Genomic DNA, 19,041 nt, shown 5'->3' with positions numbered 1-19,041 from the left:
ATATCTGTAACTCACAAAATGAGTCTTTTATTAACCTCTTTTCTCTTTTTCCTTTTCCCATTTGCCTTTCTTTTTTTTTTTTTCTTTTTGCCTTTTCTGCCCACGGCCATCTCCCCATCTCCAGAAAGGAGGAGTTGAGACCCGTGTGTTTTTTGGGAGGCAGCCTAGGCTGGGCCCAGGGGCCGTCCCAGTTCCAGTGCTGCTCCGAGCCCCACAGGATAGGAGCAGCTTGAAGTATTTCCCCCCTGGTTTGAGTTTTTGGCACTGTCCTGTGCGAGAGGCTCAGCGCACTACCCCTCTCCCGCTCCCATTGCCTTACCCGGGTAGGATTTTCAGTTCCTCACAAAATCCTCATCCGACCAGAGACAAGGTCAAGCTGACAGCTTTATATTGTTTTTGATTAGCAAATTCTGGAATTAGAAGCCATGCTCTATGATGCCCTGCAGCAAGAAGCTGGAGCCAAAATTTCCGAACTTCTTTCAGAAGAGGAGAAAGAGAAACTGAAGAGCGCCGTAGAGCAATGGAAGCGGCAGGTGATGAGCGAGCTCCGGGAGAGGGACGCCCAAATCCTGCGAGAAAGGATGGAGCTCATTCAACATGCACAGCAGGTAGGCGCCCGCGCACAGGCATGGCGAGATTCGGGGTGGGACGGTCCCTCAGACGGAGACGTAATGAACTTGTGAGCACCAGCCTCTCCTCAGAGCTGTACCGAAACGGCTGGTCCCGGGGCCAGACTTGGATTTCCCGTGGATAATCCCTACAAACAGGGCATTTTGATTTTCTTGCATTTGTCACGCATAGTGACATTCACGGAGGACTCATCTACAGCTTGAAACCCAATTTATTTTTTTAGAAGCACAGCACATACAATTTATATCTCCAAAAATAATGCGTCTTCTGGGTACATCTGTATTCGGTTGGTTAATAAATATTTTTTTATTTGAAATCTGACAGAGAATTAAAGAGCTAGAAGAAAGAATTGAAGGCCAAAAAAGACAAATAAAAGAGTTAGAGGAAAAGGTAAGGTAATGTAGATGAAACAGTTATTGTATGTGCACATGACCATATATTCATTTCACCTTGGCTAAGAAAGCAATCTTATAAAAATTCTGTGTTTGTTAGTGCAGTGAGCAAACGTGAGAGTGCTCCAGGAAACCATCTTGCATTTGCATTAGTCCCTCTGAGAAGGAAAGGTCACCAGCTTAAATGGGGTCTTTCCTTCTGTTATCCTTCAGTAAAGTCCGAAACACGGGACTTGGCAAGGATGGAGGGGTCCGCGTGCCCCGGGAAGGAGTGCTGGAGAGCTGCGGGGCGGCAGAGGGGTCTCACACCTGCCTGGGGGAAGGAGCCGGGGATCTTTCCTCCCTCCCGTCTCCAGCATCTGTGCGTGCGGCTGCGCCGAGCTGCCTTCCCCAGAGGGACAGAGGGGGCTCCTTCTCCTCTCCTGTCCTCTCCGCACCTGCAGCCACAGCAGTCACTGTTGCCGTGGTTGATGTCATCCAGCTTTCTCTGGTCAAGCCATAATTGTTGAATTTTACCCTAAAATTACCCTCTTCTGAAACCATCTGTTTCTAGTGAAATTGCCATAGGAGAACTTGTTCTGGTGCAGCAGGGCCTGAGCTGGGCTTTCACCTGAAACTGAGTGCGAACCTTAGCGGTGTGGGGTTTGGGGTGGGGTTTTTTTTTTTTGAGGTATCAGAAGAATTGAGCTGATTTTTTGCCTCCCCGTTTTTCCGGAGCCCTTGGCTGAGACTGGGCTGGGCTCCACTGGGCAGGAGACGGCTCTCATCAGTCCGAGGGCTGTTGGGCTCTGGCTGAGCCGAGCCGACCCCGAGCCCTCGGAGCATACTTCTCACTTTGTATTTCTTTTCAACTCAGAGTTTTGTTGCACTCTGTAACCACAGCTTATTTCTCAGCTAAACACACTGTAAACTCTTATTCTCTTTCTTCTCTTCCATTTTTTCCTCTCCTCCCTCCCCTTTTCAGTTTTTATTTTTGTTCTTATTTTTCTCTTTAGCTTTCATTCTTTGGTCATAGTCCTTCAGGCCACTCACAAAAGGTAAGCTTTCAGCCCACCTCTGGTCTCCCCTCTTCTTTTCATAAAGCACCAGAGCCCTCCCCTTGCTGCTCAGGCCGCAGCAGCACTGGGGGAGGGGGGGTTCCTGGGTGCCCCAGATAACCTGAAAACGGAAATCTCTGGTGGCACTGCTCCTTCTCCCCGCATGGCCGGGCTGTCCGGGCGCTCACAGCTGGGTTAAACCCCCTGCATTGGCTGGTCCTGCCTTCAGGCTAAAACCCGGAATGGCTGGGGGGGACATGTCATTTATAAATATGTGTTTCCCCCAGCATGGTGCCTTAGGGCCCTTGCTGTTGCCCTTTTTCCCATGTAAATGGGAGATAAAATGCCAATCTGTTTGTGCTTCCAGAGACAGTAGAAATTGCCACGTCATGGGTGGCAGTGGGGGAACATTCCCTATTGGTCATCGAAGTCAATAGAACACAACACGAATCCTTTTTTATCAGTTGTATACTTCAAACAGATAGTTATAAATATAAACCTTACAGAAATTTCATGCATGTTGGTTTTGCCCAGATACACGTTTTTTGACCTATGTTTTTATATCTTTCTTTCTCTTGTTTCAGCCTCCCGAGGAAGCTCAAATTGCTTCTGCTGTTATTAACAGGAAGACAGCACTGATTACCAAGACAGAAAAAGAGACATTGCCATTTCAAAAACTCCAAATATCCCTCACATTTTGCTCCTGGCAATGGAAGATGCAATCTTTCTGACCCTTTCGGACTGAAGCTGAACTGGGGTATGTGGAAATTTCTGCACTGGTGGTGTCTGCGCCGCCGAAACCTTTGACTGAGCGTTTTGCAAAGCTAGAACTAAGCTGACAAAGAAGAAAGCCAAAAACCCCCTGCCTCCCCTACAGCCACGGGCTCCTTCCCGGAGTCCTGGCTCTGCTGCTTGAACTAACTTTCGGTGGAAGTCCTGGCTCTGCTGCTTGAAATAGCTCTCACCTTTACTTAAGGAGCAGTATACTAATTCAGATAAACTGAATATATTTTGGTTCCCTGCTAAGCAGGTAGTAAATTGCTTCTCTGTAGAAGTGCCCGTGTCCTGTTTTATATGTCACGCATTTATATTTGTTATTCATAGTTATTTAAAAATCTGTCTTGAAAGAAGATTTTAGGAAGAGTTCCAGAGGAGTAACTCACAAAAAGATAGATGTGAATGAAAACGAAGTGTTTTATTCCGAGGTATTTCTTCATAACACAGGGTATGCCCAATGGTTGGTTGAATATCCCGCTAGCCCAGCTTTAGGGGAAAACGTGAAGGTATGTCTGAACCCTTCAGGAAATCAAGTTGGAATTTTGGGGGGAGTTTTCAGTAGACCGTGAGCCACAGCACGATGAGAAAAATGGCACAATAAGTTACAATTTGCCGTCCCTACATGATGACAAAAGACTTAACATTGTCCCAACAAAAAGTTCACCCTGGAGAAGAGTGAATGGAAGACACGTTATCCCTGATCCGCACGCTCTGGGCAGGGGGAGGCGGCAAAAGGGAACAGAAGATTTTATCACCTTGAGGCAAGGGAGCACGAGTACCGCAGAGCGAGCCCAGGAGGCTGGGGCAGGAGCCGGGAAGGAAAGACGGATCCTCTAGAAAAACAGGTGAAGGAGGGAAAATCCGGAAGAAATCCCACTGGTGTGAGTCACCGAACGGGAACTGCAGCCGAGCGCACAAACCCCCTGCTGTCGAGGAAGGGCGAGAACACGCTCCCGCTTGCAGCTTTGCAGGGCTGCGGTGTCAGCAGGGTCCCCGAGCGCAGGACGCGGGTGGGAACTGCCCGGCCCTGGGAAGCACAAGCAGAGCTCCTGGCAGGTAAGGCTGATTAACGGGAAACCGACTCCTTGTGTAATTGTATGTACTGCGTAACTTCCTTCACATGGCTGCTAGGCCCTCTCGCTCAAGTTAAAATGCTTCTAACGATGATGCAGAGAAAATTTTGAAATTACCAAAGACTTTATGTAAACATTATTTATTTATATCTCTCTCTTTTGCTTCAGTAATTGAGGCATTGAATTTCAGTATGATAATCACAAACGCTTACTTTATTGCTGTAGAGCAGTGGTCACTCTTAATGAGAAGTACTAGGTAGGTAGTGAAATGCAGTCAAATTTGTACGAACAGCAAGTGTCATGGTACTTTAAAAATGTATATTTTAAATGCAATACATGAAAATAATTTTCATTTTGGATTGAAAAGATAAATACTATCCAGAAAAGTACTGTAATTCACAATTGCACTTACTTTTTTTTTTAATTCATGCTGGTACTGAGTTACTGGGCTAGTAAACATGATGGGGACATTATCAGTGGTCACCCCAGCACTGCTGAAGCCAACTTTTTTCAAGAATTTTTAAGAGTACAGGGACACTAAACAGGGGACCAGAACCCGGCTAGGCAGTTGACAAGAAATTGCTGCTACCACAGCCTGGGGGAGTTGGTCATGCCCAGAAAGACTAGTGCTTGCTGGACTCCCTCATCTCCCTCCCCAAACGAGGGAAAATACTCAGATCTCCAAAAAATAACAACCTGGAACAGAACTCTTGTTTTCCAGTCACTCCTGCGGGTAACGCTCCAGATAACTCAGCCAACGGGCGAACCAAGAGGCAAATCAGAGCACTCGTGACAGTGCTCAGAGGCCGTTTCCTTGTTCGGTTTTGTTGGGGCCGTCCCAGCACTTGTCAGCGTTACACTTCTTACATCTCGTGCTTCTCACAGGACTTGTTTCTGCTTTAAAGGGGGAATTGTCTCTCTGTACTTCATCCCATCAGTTTTCTAATCCCCCCAACCCCCAATAGTTTTTCTAAGCAGAACATCTATCAAATCTGAGTCTGAACACCTTCAGGTGTTTGACCGCAGGTTATTGATTCGCTGCTGCGGGTAGGCTTGCTGCTAGCAGTCAGCCGTAGGGCTCCGACGTACAGAGGGGTGCGTACAGGGAGTCTTAGAAATGATTTGTCTCACATGGTGCTCACTGATGCAGTCTATGCCCAGGGTTAGATACGATGGTGCCTTCTCTTGTCCAAAACTTGCGGCTGCACATCTCAGCCCTGCTCGTGTTCAGAGCGGGGTCCAAAGCCTTTGTGGTTGTCGGTGTCACGCCAGTCTCGGAGGGGCTGGTGTTTCCTGGGCAGCAAGGTCAATGAGATCCATACGTTTAGTAACCCAAAAAAGAACCGTAATGCAGTCAAAGGAGGGAAATAATTTGAATGAGGAAATGGTTGAGATGCATATGTGACAATGGGGGGACTTTTTAAAAACAAGAACAGATTTACAAGGACAGCAAACTGAAACCAAGAAGGAAGAGTTAGGAGGACCTTAGTCTAAAAGATGGTTGCTGTGTTTAACTGGTGCCCGAGGAACAGCATGTGCTTCGGGAGCGCGGGGGGATGTCTCTCCCCCACAATCGCCAGGGATGTTGACCAGCAGCAAACCAGCTCTAGACTCTTCGTGCGCAACCAGCTCAGACAGCAGCCCCACCGATTTTCACATCCTCTGCCCCTTCTACGTCTTACCTCAGCATGAATTCTTTTTAGAAGTGGTCTTAACGTTTTTAAGAAAGAATATACAGTGTATTTCCTACTATAGGCAGCAATTAGAAATACCAACTTCAAACCTTCAGGATGTGACCGCGGTGTCCGGCTGTGGGCTGTCGGTGCGGTGTGGTGGGGCAGGCGGCACTTCTCCCGGCAAACACCTGCGGGGCTCCCGCTGGGGTCACCTTCCTCCACGCCAGGCCTGCGCCACGCGTGAACCTGTTTGTTTTGGAGATAATTAATTTTCTTTAAATGACTTTATGCATTGATCCCATAATCAAATTGCGTTTTTATTGGTGTGCTTTCGTTGTCAGAAGAGGTGGGGTTTTTTTTAAGGTCAGCAGCACATTTTTCCAGAAATGAACCACAGGGGAGCTGATGAGCTACTGGAGCTTAAATTTCCCTGTACTGTTGTGTCAGCTGCCTTCTGCCCATGTATATATTCATGCGTCTTGAAAGGGGTTGGAAATGGCTTTCTTCACAGGGGTACGGAGATAAGGCTAATGAGCTACGTTATCAGAATACTAATTGGCAAGTCTTTGACCCAAAACATCTCTGTTTAAAGTGAACTGAGTAGGGGGAACTGGAGGCTTCAAGAAGACTCCAACTGAGCAAACAGCATTCCTGGGAAGATATAGAGAAAACAAGTCAACGGCTGCTCGTTTTTACGGCGCTGTAAATCTGGTGTAACTTGCTTGGTCTCAGTGAAGAGCAGAATTGGGCTCAGTAAGAACAAAGTGATTTCCGGCAGACTAATAATCGTCAGTTTCTATAAAAGCGTAGGGTCTGTCATTGCACAATATTTCTGCTTTAATGTTTCCTGGGTTGTCACAAAGTGAAATGCATAGAAATGACAATGTCAGTGGGAATTCCCAGCTGAGAGGAGATGAGATGGGGTCCTCAGGCAGGAACAGCATCGCTGGCGCTCAAGGAGACCTTCAGCACCACGTGGGTGCGAGTCGCGTCTGGGAGAGCTCCTTGATCCCGGAGAGGACGCAGGTTATGAAGAGGCTGCCGTGGTCTGTTTTGTTAACTCCCACAGCACAACAATTTGAAGCAGAGCTGCTGAGATGTTCCTTCCAAGTAGAGCATCGGGTTTATCACGGCAGTAACTTTTCACTGTGCTTCCTGGACAGGGTAAGAAAGGGCAGTACTCGGGACGATTCTTTACTCTCTCTGCAATCAAGAAGCCCCGTTCCTCTTTTCTTGTAGGGGTTCCTGAAATATAGCGTAATTGATACGGGTGTTCCTATATCTATGAGGAGTAGTGAAGAGCTTTCCCACTGTAAACATCCCGTAAATTCGTGCACAGCGGTGGGGCAGCAGCCCCGTGTTGCGTCTGCTTCCCCCTCAAGAGCTCGGGACCTTCCATCCCGTGTTTCTCTCTTGGAAAGAAAACTGCAGGCACGCTCCCGACAGAGCCCAGAGTTCGGAATGAATCCCCACCGAGACGTTTCTGCATAAACTGACCACTTCTTGGCGTGCCGCTCCGAGCAGACGTGCTCCACAGGGACCGTTTCCCATCTGTATCTTATCAGCAGTGTGGGGGGTTTGTTAGGGAAAAACAACAAATCGGTAATTATAATCAAAATACACACTCAGCATAGCTCCGTACAGAAGGGAGAGTTGCGTTGTAAGAGTCTGGTCCACGGAGCTGTTTTTAAAGATAATCATTCATTTAATCATTCATTTTCCAAAGTACTCCCGGGCACAGCAGATCAGTTGTCATTTAGTCTGAAGTGTTCTTCCCCTTAGTTTTATTCTTGCTGAGTTCTTGTAAATAACAAGGACACAGATTTTTATAACGTTCCAAACTCAGTATTAGCCTGAAGAACTAATTAGCTGGAAAATCTATTATAAAGTGAACTTTTTTTTAAAAAAAAGCATTGTATTTGCAAATTAAAATGTTTGTGTACACACCCCCTGCATATATACACAAATACATTTATATATGCATGGCATTGATTTGCAAGACTTGCAGCAGCCAAAACCTTTGAGGAAGCTGTTTTACTGATACATAATAGCAAAAGAAGAAAAAAAAAATTTGATCATACTCTAGCATAAATTAGCAGGAACCTTTTCTTGGTTCCTGTCAGAGACCTCATCCTTCCACTTCTGGTAGAGAGCCAAGGGGCACCACAGAACACTGAAATATTATCTGGAGAATTAAATTTTGAGCTTAAATGCAAATTAGCTAGATTAAACTTATTTTTTTATGACTAGTTCACAGTGCCGATAGGCACAACTTTTTGTGAATTCATGCTCTTTATTCATAAGGATTTCATGCAATAGGCCTGAAAAAGTGGTACAGCTGTTTGGTAGTGTCATATGTATCATCACAGACTCAGTGACCCTTATGGTCCCTTCCAGCTTGAGACATTCTATCATACCACGGACATTATGTGTCCTTTCCATAGAATATCCATATGTGGGAGCATAAAAATGTATTGTGAAGGTTTTGGTTTGATATCTTGGGAAGACTCACAATTCTGAAGCTTTTTGGTTCGATAATTAGGTGAGAATAATGAATATTTGACTTACTATTTAGCGTTATTAGCTGTTAGGATGCCGTGTTTTCGGGCGTTAAACTTCTCGTTTTCTGGTTTTAGTCTGGTTTTGTAGAGACACAGAAACACTGTGCGTCTGCCTGCCCGGCTGATCCTGCTCATGCGGGTACGGGGTTTGGGGTGCGCTGACTGATGGCAGAGAGGGGACAGCCCAGCCGGGGACGGATCGGACACGGGACGGCTCCAGACTGGCTGTGCCGGCGAGGGCCAGGCGAGGGTGGCCACGTGGACGTGGGATGGTGCTCTCCTTCCTCTGTAAAACTCTCCTGTTTATAGGGTGTGGGTGTTACTGTGCTCCACTAAAGTCGATGAGAATTTTTCCGCCGAGTCCCGGGAGCAGCACATCTCCTGGCACCTCTCACCCGCTGCACAGCGGCACACGGAGCGCGTCCCTCGCACGCCTCTTGTGCCCCGTACGGTCTGCAGCGCCTGTATGCCGTGGGGCTGACGCGCACCATGGATGTGTCCGCACTTGTGGGCCATTAGAAATCCCAGATAAACCTCCCCCGGAAAAGGAGAGCGTGTCCGAGAAACTAAGACCTGTGATGGACTTACACAGATCTGTAGAGGCAGATGCAGGAAATTTTGTTCTGTCGATGGCTTTTTCTAAAGACAGATTGCCCCAATGCCCGGTTCCTTTCTTGTTATAAACAAGAACTCACCCTGGGGATACAACAACTTGATGAAATGAGTGTCAGAAGGGCTGTCAGGGAGATACCAGCTCGCATTAGCAATGCCGTGATGGTTGTGGAGGTAAGAGGACTGTAAAATATTCACACATCATCAAATCAAAGCAACCTTTTCACCCTACGCTAATTGTACCAAGAGAAGGACTGTAGAATCCTAAAGGCTGTAAATTTGTAATTTAACAGATTTATGAGAGTGTTAATTGTAGCTATGTTTCCTAAAAACTGCCGAGAAAAGGTCATCTAGGAAAGAGCGCCACATTCCAATAGATTAAGCAGCTGCCTTCAACCCAGAGGACCCAGAGATCCCTCGTCAGGCTGAGATCGGGGCTGACGTCTCGCCCTGAATTCCTGCCCTTGGGCCGCCTTTCCCCCGGGAGCAGCCTGCGTTTCGGCCGGGGTGTCAGCCCGCATCTTCTGCACTGACTCCGCATTTGCAGCTTGACTGGGTTCCCCGCTGCTCCCAAACCCTGCCTTTCGCAATGCCATCTATTAACGCCACAGCTGATCTCGTATCTCTGACCTGGTGATCTAGAATAAGAAGTAATGCTTGTGAGCGACCAGGTTCTTGGCAGATTGTCACGTTTTTAGTATTTTTGTCTTTCAGAGCTGTTTCAATGATTTGTGTCCATTGCCCTCCAGAGCCCACGCAGTGCAGAACAGGTGAACCGGCTGGATCTTTTTATTCCCTGCTATGTTGTACAGTTGTGATTCTCAAACAGTACGGAAGATTTGTCCGTGAATTTGGCCGCAGAGCATGCGTTCTCCTAAGGCAGCGGCAGGGACCATTGCCCATGAAGGGCTCCGGCCGGGGGTGGCCACTGGAGCTCAGCCCCAGGCCCCGGCAGCGGCGGTGCCAGCCTGCCCCGGCGGGCGCCCTCGGCCCCGGCACCGCCTCCTGCTGCCATCAAAACCCTCCATTTTCCGCCGATTAATTCTGAAGGTACAAAACCTCCATTACTAACTATTGGACTCGGCTGAGAGGAGCTGAATGGACTCTTTGTCTGCAGTTTGTCACAGGAGTCCCCCAAAGATGAAATTCCCAATCTCCACCTGCCCGCGGGGACGCAGAGGCTTTGTTTCCCCTGGGCGTCTCCAGCCCTTGCAGCCGCGGCAGCGCATGGATGCATGTGCTGCACAGGGGATTCAAGCCACAAACTCACTGCCTATATATTACAAACAGAGTTTTCTGTAGGGTTCAGTGTTAAGAAAGTTTTTTAGAATCCACATTATTGCAAATATGGAAGACAAATTGACAAATTTTTAAAATTCTTTTCATTAGTTGAAAAACAAATTGATGCTATTTATGTTTTCTGGGTACGTAACAGATAGTGATGTTATCTAATATTTTATATATAAGACAACATGTAAATATATTTACAGCTATCATACTGCATTTTCCAGTACCCTAACGATGGTCTTCTAGTAGATTTGTCCTTGTAAAAAGCATTCTAACATCATTTACCAGTTACATGAAAAGTACATGTAAATGTATTACAAATTCGCTCATAAGCACCATATGCTACAAAATTTAAAAAAAAAAAGAATTTGTTTATTATGAATTTTGCTGTTAACATCAGCTCTGTAGTCTCACAGAAGTTTATTTCAGTCTGAGCTGGAATTTCTGAGCAACCAATCTGTGTAACTGCCGAATATACCCACTGCACCACCATTGTCTTAACCTGCCGTGTGCCCTTACGCGCTGCGCAGATAACGCGCGCTTGCTGCTACATTCACCTGTGCATTGAGCGTCTGTATGTGCATTGAGCGTCTGTATGTGCGCAGAGCCCCGTGGGGTGGCAGGTCTCTCCCGAAGTGGGGCCTCGGAGTGATGCAGCCGGAGCAGGAAGGACAGTGAGGCAGCTTCCAAACACCGGGAGTTAATTGTATGGCGATACGGGTTTTGTGGCTCCTTCAATGTCTAAACTATGAGTTAACTGAAAGCCCTCAGCCAGTGTTTTGGAGAAGCAAGGACTGAAGAGCCGTGGACATCGGCTGTGGGTAAAGGGAGAGGGGACGGTACCTGGCGGAGGACCTGGCGGCGCTGAGGCGTCTCAGTGCCCCCAGGACCATCGCTGGCCCGAGGGGTCGGGCTGGACGCCAGCCTGTGCTCCCCAGGGACCGCGCGCAGGAGGGGACCCCGCTAAGCAGCACGGTGGCTGCCGGTGCAGGTCCATGCCGGGCGAGCTCCCCCTCACCTCGGCCCCGTTCCACCGTCGCTGCACAGGGCTGGCACCAGCCCCCGCACCCGTGCCACTCGGGAGGGGGTGAAGTCTCTGTTCACCCCGATGAAATATCCCCCATAACTAGGGGATGAGACCGGCAACCGACGTACACCAGGTTTCTGAAGGGCAAAACGCATCGTTTTCAGTGCAGAATCAGTCATTATTCTAAAAACGACGCGTGATCACTATAGGCAAACGTAACCTATTCTGGTGTGAGTAGGAGAACCAAAGCCAGGCTGTCACGTGCTGCTTTTTGGATGGTATAGGAGTCATCAAATAGTTTTAATTATAAATCTTCTTCTCATTCTCTGTTACACGCTGCTTCAAAATCCAACATGAAGAGAAAATGCTATAGGCTTCTACGCACTTATATATATATGTGTGTGTGTGTGTGTAAAATGAATAGTATCCGGTTTGTTTCCAAAAGATTTTATCACTTAAATGTAACAAATAAATCAGTTGTAATGGAAGGAAACAGCTTTTAAAAACCCAGCTATTGAGCACCAACGGATCGACAAAGCAGAAGTAGTTCATGGCGTGTCTGTGTGGGTTTTCCATTAAAGGAGGATGGGTAAGCCTAAAGGTGCTGCAACAGCCCCCGGCGTTCTGCTCTACACCGCGCGAGTGTGATGCTGGTGCCAGAAACCCAGCTTTGCCCGACGTGTGGGTCTGCCTATGGCATGAAATTGTGACGAGAAGTGAAGTGAAATGGTTAAAAATGAGCCGCACTGGCGGTTAGCCTCGTTAGTCGCAATCTCAGCAGAGCTGCGGTGATGGGAGGCGAAGGGCGAAGGCTCCGCGCTCCCATGTAGGTCAGGGCTCGGCGCAGGCAGCGCCGGTGATGGCCGCGATCCCCAGCGCGCCCCGATGCGGCGCCGCCGCCAGGCTCGCCCCAGTCCCACCAAGATGCTGAAAAGCTTCGGGGGGCCCCGGGGCCCCAGGAACAGCGTTTCAGATTCCTGTCCTATAAATATTTATGAAGTGAAATGCTTTTATGCTCATGAATAGTTCTTTTGCATAGCATATGTTCACAAGGTTTATCAACATAAATGGATAGTGTCGGGTAATTTTCCTTCAGTTGGTGTATTTGACTATTTTAAGAGGGAAAAAATCCCAGAATTTTCCAAATCGGTATGGTCAGGAACAAAACACACCAGGTATGTATTCCCTGGGATGTCTTGCAAAACAGTGCCCTTAATTCTTAAATGCTGAAATCAAAGTAAAAATTAAGAATTAAGTAACAAATGAAGTGGACAGTAAAAGACTATTAATTGCTGAGATTATTGGAGCTGGGAGCTGCTGCTCGCGCCACAGAAGCCATCTGAACGTGGCCTTGGGTGCTGCCGGCAGCGGCCGTTGCTCAGCCAAGGCAGGCGCGGGGCTGAGCGCGGGGCTGAGCGCGGGGCTGAGAGTGGGGCTGAGCGTGGGGCTGAGCGCGGGGCTGAGCGCGGGGCTGAGCGTGGGGCTCGCTCCCGCTCCACAGGACTGGGGCAGCACCAGATGGAGCATCCACCTAAAGGGAGAAGGTGGCAGGTGCCTGCGAGCGCTGGGTGCCCTCGGGAGCTGCTGCGCTCGCGGGTGAACACTGTGGGCAAAAGGAACTGTGAAGTGTTTATTGTCAGATTAGCTTTGCCCACAGCACTTCATTTATTTTTCAGCTTTAGGCAGGATGATGCTCCTGTAGAAGCCTCTGAATTTTTGCAGAGACTTATTTTCTCTCAGTAGAGAATTAAACCAGGGAAATCGCATGAGTTGTCCTCAACCATTCATCTGGCTCACACAGGCAGGTATTAGCAAAAAATGCCCTAAAAAGTCAGCTGCACTTTTTACACTTCTTTCCAAGCTATGGTTGGGGCTGTAATTTGTGTAAGTATTGAAAGATCTGTAACTATTATTAGACTGATTTTTATCTACTGTAAGTCACTATAACTTCATTGTGACTAGCAGAGAGTTTCCTCTTTCTCACCAGAGGAAAAAAAAAAAACCAAAACCAAACAAAACCAAAACCAAACAAACAAAAAAAAGGAAAATAAAGAAGAGAGGTTGTCCCCTCTTCCTCCCCAGGGCCCTGCCCCGACATCTACCCTGACACAAAGCATTCACCATTCTGTGCAGCTTATTGAACTAAAGGGCCACTTTTTCCCCCCCTCTTTGAAACGGCCAAATAATATTTCCCCCCCTCAATATTTAATTCTGCTCATGATTTCTTATTTTCCTGTTCTCTATGACCTCCTCCCTCCCATGCAGGAGTCACCAGTGGGTTATCTGCATTTATCAGAACAGGGATTGAATATGCCATAAATTTCCTCACATTACTTTGTTCGTAGCGACACTGCATGTGGGTCTGGTGGGAGAGGGAGGGGGGACAAGAGGGAGCCAAGCCGAGCCCGTTTGTTCTTAACATGAAAATGAAATCCCACCTTTTTATTCTCAGCACGGATGGGAAGCGGGAAGACAGGAGAGAATTTGCCCTCACTCGTGCGAGTGACAAAGCCCGTGGTCTCCCCGGCGTGGGAGGGATGCAGCCCCGGCCGTGGCCGTGCGGGGGCTCTCTGAAGCCGTGGGCTCCCGTAGGTGTGAGAGGGGTCCCAGGAGTGGGGTTTGTCGCCCACCTCCATCTCGCAGGGGGCACCCGCCTTCCAGGTGTGTTAAAATTTCACAGACGAAAAAGAGCTTCAGGCTCATACCCACGGGCTCTCTGTGGGGAGAGAGGGGTGGTGTGCTCGGGAAGCGCCTCCAGCACCCCTCCCCCTCCCTGCAGCGCCCAGCGTGCCCGAAGGACGGCCGGCAGTGCCGCCGCACGGCACCGGGCTGGGGCGAGCACCGCTGCGAGCCCGGGCTCACCAAAGGCGCTCAGCTGATGGGTGCCGGGGAGTGAAGCCACCAGCTCAGGTTCATTCCTCTAATTCCTGGCACTTCGGCCCTAAGCAGAGCACCCCCAGGCTAGAAATGACTATTTTAGTCCCCAAATTCGCTGTGTCTTTGGCCTTTTCAGGGAGGCAGCCACCGAGGTTACTGGCTGTGACAGCGGGCGCACCGTGAAGCACAGCGCCCGGTGACTTCACTGCACATCATCCGGGTGCTCGAGCAAATGTTATTCCACGTTTTCAGCCAATTTAAACCTGTGTCCGTGTTGCAACTGATTATTAACTCTGCTTAACGTAAGCAGCGTGAGGCATTGTAAAGTATGACCCTAGCGAGCTGAGTTACTGCTTACGTGGTTTTGTCTCCTTTTTGTCATTCCCTGAACATCTCTCCCGTTTCCCCCGGCAGTTGTAAGAGACGCGCGTCCAACGCTGACGCTGTCGCTCCCCACGGGGCGTGCGGCAGGCAAGGGCAGGCGGAATGGGATTTACAGCTCGGGGTGCTGCGTGTAAACGAACTCCCAGCATATCCCCTCAGTACCCTTTATAAATAGAGAGACGTAAAAGCGTATCTCCTTCCATCGGAGTCTGGGTAAGAAGCTGTGCGCAATAATACCACCAGGCTAACGAAGGCAATCATTCCTTCTCCATCTGAATTTTTATCCATAATCTTTGATGAACTGCATTTCGGGATTGCTCTATTTCAGTGAAGCTGCAGTTTTTCACGTGCAGTGAGCGCTCAGGTGCGCAGTTATCAGAGCTCCAGCCATTACCATTTCTGAAATGCTTCTCCTGTCCCATTTTTACAGCTTTCTGGGGAAAAAAAAAAAAAAAAAGTCTCTTTGGTGGAAGATTGCACGGTGAGAGAATAACTGTGTTCCTTTTAAAACAAGCAAACATCAGCCCTGCAGCCAGTGCCCCAGCCAGCGTTTCGGTGACATTTGAGGTGACAGCGCCGGGATCCCCGCGGGCGCCCAGCACCCCCTCTGCCTTCACGTACACTCCTGGTGGCACCTCCGCCCGCACCCCACTGCCCCGGGCTGCTCTCTGCAGCCGCTGCCTCGGGCACAAAGCGAAGTGGCATCCCTCAAAGTCAGTGTTAATTGCTCGTAATTTCTCTAAGTTCCGTCTCTTTTTAGGAATTGCTTATTAAAATTCTCGAGGTTTAACTTCCCACACGTGAGCGGCGGGGCGCCCCGGTGGCGAGGCCGCCGGGGAAGGGCTCAGTGCGGAGGGGGGCAGAGATCACCCCCGCACCAGGCAAGGGAGGGGAGGGGGACGCAGTGTCGGGTGAGGTCTGGGGGAGGCGGGATGCGCAATGGGGGTTCCTCTTCCTTTCCAGCCGTCGGCCGAACTGTTCTGCTCTCCCTCTGTTTGCCCTAGAAACTCCCCGTCTGTCTGACGGCGGTCCCGTAACCACGTGTGAAATAGAAAATGATGAAGAATGGTCCAAGAATGGAGCAGAGGAAGGGATGGACCGGCTTGAAGGCAGCCGCCCTCTCCCCAAAGGGTGCCATGTCCTTTTGTGCCATCTCTTCTCACTTGAGGAGGTCAAACTTGGCTCAGCGGGTTATTAACTTGTCCTCTCCATGACGCAGCTCCTTTCTCTGCCCATTATACTGGTGTAAAACTATCGGTAGGGATCAGCTGTCTCTGGAGCAGCTCCCAGTGCTGCGCCGTCTCCCGGAGGTGCCCGGTGCCCTGCACTGGAATTCGGCATCGCTGCCCCGGCAACACGCAGGGCTGTGTGTCCGCACAGGACGGCCACGGCGTCCCGCGTTGGGAAGCGGAGGGGGGAATGGTTCCTGCTTGGAGGGCACGTTCTGCCGCGGGTTAGGCAGCTCTTACCAGCTCTTTACCAGCTCTCGGTCAGCTCAGGAACATAGCTGGGTTTGTCTCAGCCTTTTTTTCCTTTAATTCCTGATAGGGGGATAATCGCTACCCCTCTGGTAAATAACAATTATCACAGAAATCATCTGGTCGCTATTGACTGGCTGTAAGGCAGAGCTGGCGGTGGCTCAGCGCGTTGCAGGTCACTGCTCATGCACTCCCTCTCCTTCGGGGTCCCGTCCCGCAGCGCTGCCCACCTCCCGGGAGTGCTCCGGCACCGTGGGACGCTCCGAAGGGAGGGATGTGGGCGCTGGGGGAGGGCGCCGTCAGGAAAGGCGCCCTCAGCAGATGAGGGAAGCTGCACAGGGCAAATTTTAAACTCATCGTTCATCGTTACCATCATTATGTTCTGTTACGTGTTACCTGAGAACTATTAGGGGAGTATTGCTTAAGAAAAATGAATCATATAATATATGGTACAGCCTATTGAAAATAGTACATTTAACACTTAATAAGTTATCCTTTTTTTTTCTTCAGAGAAAAACCAGCAATTGGATAAATCTCCTCCAACTGTAGACTTAATTGAGAGCTACTTGACACAACCGAGCAAAGCCCATGAAATGGAAATGTCGTAGTACTCAGGACTAAAAGTCACATGTTGGGGAGAGAATCCCAGTTGTAGTTAATCCTTCTATTTATTTTGCTCTGTAGGTGCCCGCGCCGCTTCCAAAACTTGCGTGGAGTTTATAAGGCCACAAAGAAAATCCCTTGATACCGAAATTCTAAAAACTCTCCGGATACTTGGAGATCAATCGCCTGTTTTAAACCAAACGGTGTAAAGAGCGAAGGGAGCTGAACTACACAAATGTAAGAAAATGAATTGTTAAGAAAAGTGTTATATTTGTACTGAAGTAATGTGATGTTTTAAGTCAAAGGTTATGGATTTTGCTATCGGTGTATGATTATATTATAAAAGTAATTGAACAAATTCCAATTCTACCGGATCCAAATACCAATATCGGGATTACATTGATGAGCTACATTTTTACTTCTGCATTTCACGCGTAAAACATTGTTAAATCCCGAGTGTCCATTTTGAGTTCTGTTTAAATACTTAATGTCTTAAAATATGTCGTGTACCTGGAGAACTGCAAGCAATGGGTGAGGGGACTACCTGCAGCCCAAGGCGATGCTGAGCTCGCGCTGGAGCGTGCTTTGGTGGCCTCTCCCCGAGCGCATTGCCCCAAGGGCTGCAGCGGAGCTGCGCCGCTGCCGGAGCTGCCGGGGCTGAGCGTGCCGTTGCCGCTGCGCTGCCGGGGAGTGGCGACGGTGGCGACGAGGGCGTTTGGAAGTGGCTCAGAGCCATTTCACTGCTGTTCACTCAGGCCGCGCTTTGGCACGTTGGGTGGATGTCTCTGCAATTTCAGTTCTGTTTTCCCATTAATTAGACTTTCTCAGTCATGTTTTTTTTTAATTCAGAAGCTAACTGTACAGGACAGGTACATGTGTAAATAAGGGATTATGCTTATGTATATGTGAATATTTATATGTAAAAAGATATGTACATAGGAAAGAAAAAATGGCTCAAAGAATGTTTTCAAAACTGTTTCTTACTTACGAATGCACAGACAGGAAATTTGCATAAATGTGCTCCTTCATTTCAACATAAGGGTTTTGCTCAGTTTTCAGTCACTTTGTGTTTGATGGCGCTGGGGTTTTGTAGGAAGAGTTCGTACGATGAGTCCTTGACGGTGGCAGGGAGCCGTTCTGGAGGCACTGCCACCCTTCATCCCAGAGATGAGCTGGGTCACATCTCGTTTGCCGTCTTCTCCTCTCTGGGTCCTGCGCATCTTTTAAAAACACGGTCTCAAAGCCACGGGACCGCGGGGGGAGCATTACCCTCATCTGGGTCTCCGTCATAAGGCTTTTTCCTGCAGCCCCTCCATCCCTCCGTCCCTCGGCGCAGGTGTACATCAGCAGAGGGGGGTTTGCTGCCCAGGAGGGACCCCCAGCCATCCTCGGGCTGGCGAGCACCCGCTCCTCAGGCGATCGCCCCGCGCAGGGGCTGCCGAACCCTCCCCTTCTCACCTGTGAGCATCTTTTATAAATTCCCCAGCTGTCCTTCAGTTAACGATGTCAGGGGCCCAGAATAACCAAGTGTCTCAGTACTGCGTTACCGATGCACCACGAGCGCTGCGTTTCGCCGACAAGAATTGGAGCAGCGTGTGCAGCTGCGTTCGCTCACACGTACCGTCTCCGAAGGAGGCTCCCTGCCCGGGTGCTGCAGCCGCGGGGCTGCCGTACCGCCGCGGTGCCGGCCAGCTGCCGCGTCCCCGGAGCAACACGTCTAAACTGAAATCCGTTGGAATTGCAGCTCACTTTGTCAACAACCGTGCGTTGTGTACTTCAGGCCTGTACTTCTTGTTCAAGCTGTTGGAGGACCGTGGCTATTATTTACAGTATTCTGCTCCAGTAATACCGGTAGCCTTCAGCGTACCCTCGAGTGCCTTACACAGCTTGTGAACAACGCTCCTGACCGCGAAGAGAAAACGCCCCCGGGAGTCCCTCGGGGGGACCGACGCCGACTCCCTTTGCATCCCGACGGGCGGCGTGCGTCAGCACAGGAAGGGATTTAGTTTAGACTCAGGAAATTGTATTGTGAATATGTGTATTAAACCCTGTACTTATGTATTGTACATTTTATAAAAAGGAACTATTGTAAAGTTATGCAAAACGTAAACCAGAGAAAAAACGTTGGAGAAAACGTTGGGTTTTTTTTTCCAATGGCCAGAGCGCCGTGACTTGTGTTCTCTGATATAATCCTAACCACCATATCCTAAATACGTAATGTTTGGTTCTGTGCTGAAACAGTAATTGACGGGCCTGAAACAGGGCTGCATCGGTCAATTACAGAATTTTACACATATTTTTGTATCGTGATTCATATGATATATATCAAGAGACTTTCTATTCATTTGTAAAATACATAAATTATTGTAAACTTTTAATAAAAAGATCTGTTTTAAACCTTCAAATTAGATAAATCGTTTTGGTTCTTTTCCCGGGTTGCAAAAGGAAGCCTTTGATCAGCCGCAGGAACTTCGCCGATTCTGTTTTCGTAATACAGTCATTTTTAAACCGCTTTTTAAGTCCTACCTGAAAATTTGATTAAATCGTGACCAAAAAGCGTTCCCGCGAAGCCCCAGCGCCGCGCCTCGCCTGCTGCCGCGCTGGATGGGAACTCTTCCCGTTTCCCC

At 48.9% G+C, this 19,041-nt stretch overlaps 2 protein-coding genes across 2 annotated transcripts in view; both read left to right on the top strand.

Annotated features, from left to right (window-relative positions):
- Positions 1-2,037, top strand: part of JAKMIP3 (Janus kinase and microtubule interacting protein 3) — a 39,094-nt gene extending 37,057 nt beyond the window's left edge. The window contains exons 19-21 of the mRNA XM_009892715.1: positions 405-608; positions 955-1,020; positions 1,987-2,037. Of these exons, the coding sequence (XP_009891017.1) occupies positions 405-608; positions 955-1,020; positions 1,987-2,037 (321 nt within the window). The remainder of the gene's footprint in view (positions 1-404; positions 609-954; positions 1,021-1,986) is intronic.
- Positions 2,038-17,917: 15,880 nt separating this feature from the next.
- DPYSL4 (dihydropyrimidinase-like 4) overlaps positions 17,918-19,041 on the top strand; it is a 19,867-nt gene continuing 18,743 nt past the window's right edge. The window contains exon 1 of the mRNA XM_009892740.1: positions 17,918-18,265. Within this exon, the coding sequence (XP_009891042.1) occupies positions 17,918-18,265 (348 nt within the window). The remainder of the gene's footprint in view (positions 18,266-19,041) is intronic.

Source organism: Charadrius vociferus, unplaced genomic scaffold (genome assembly GCF_000708025.1).
Source record: "Charadrius vociferus isolate BGI_N301 unplaced genomic scaffold, ASM70802v2 scaffold38, whole genome shotgun sequence".
Classification (NCBI taxonomy): Eukaryota; Metazoa; Chordata; class Aves; order Charadriiformes; family Charadriidae; genus Charadrius; species Charadrius vociferus.
The sequence above is the reverse complement of the archived record's forward strand: the minus strand, read 5'-3'. Positions and strand labels throughout refer to the sequence as shown.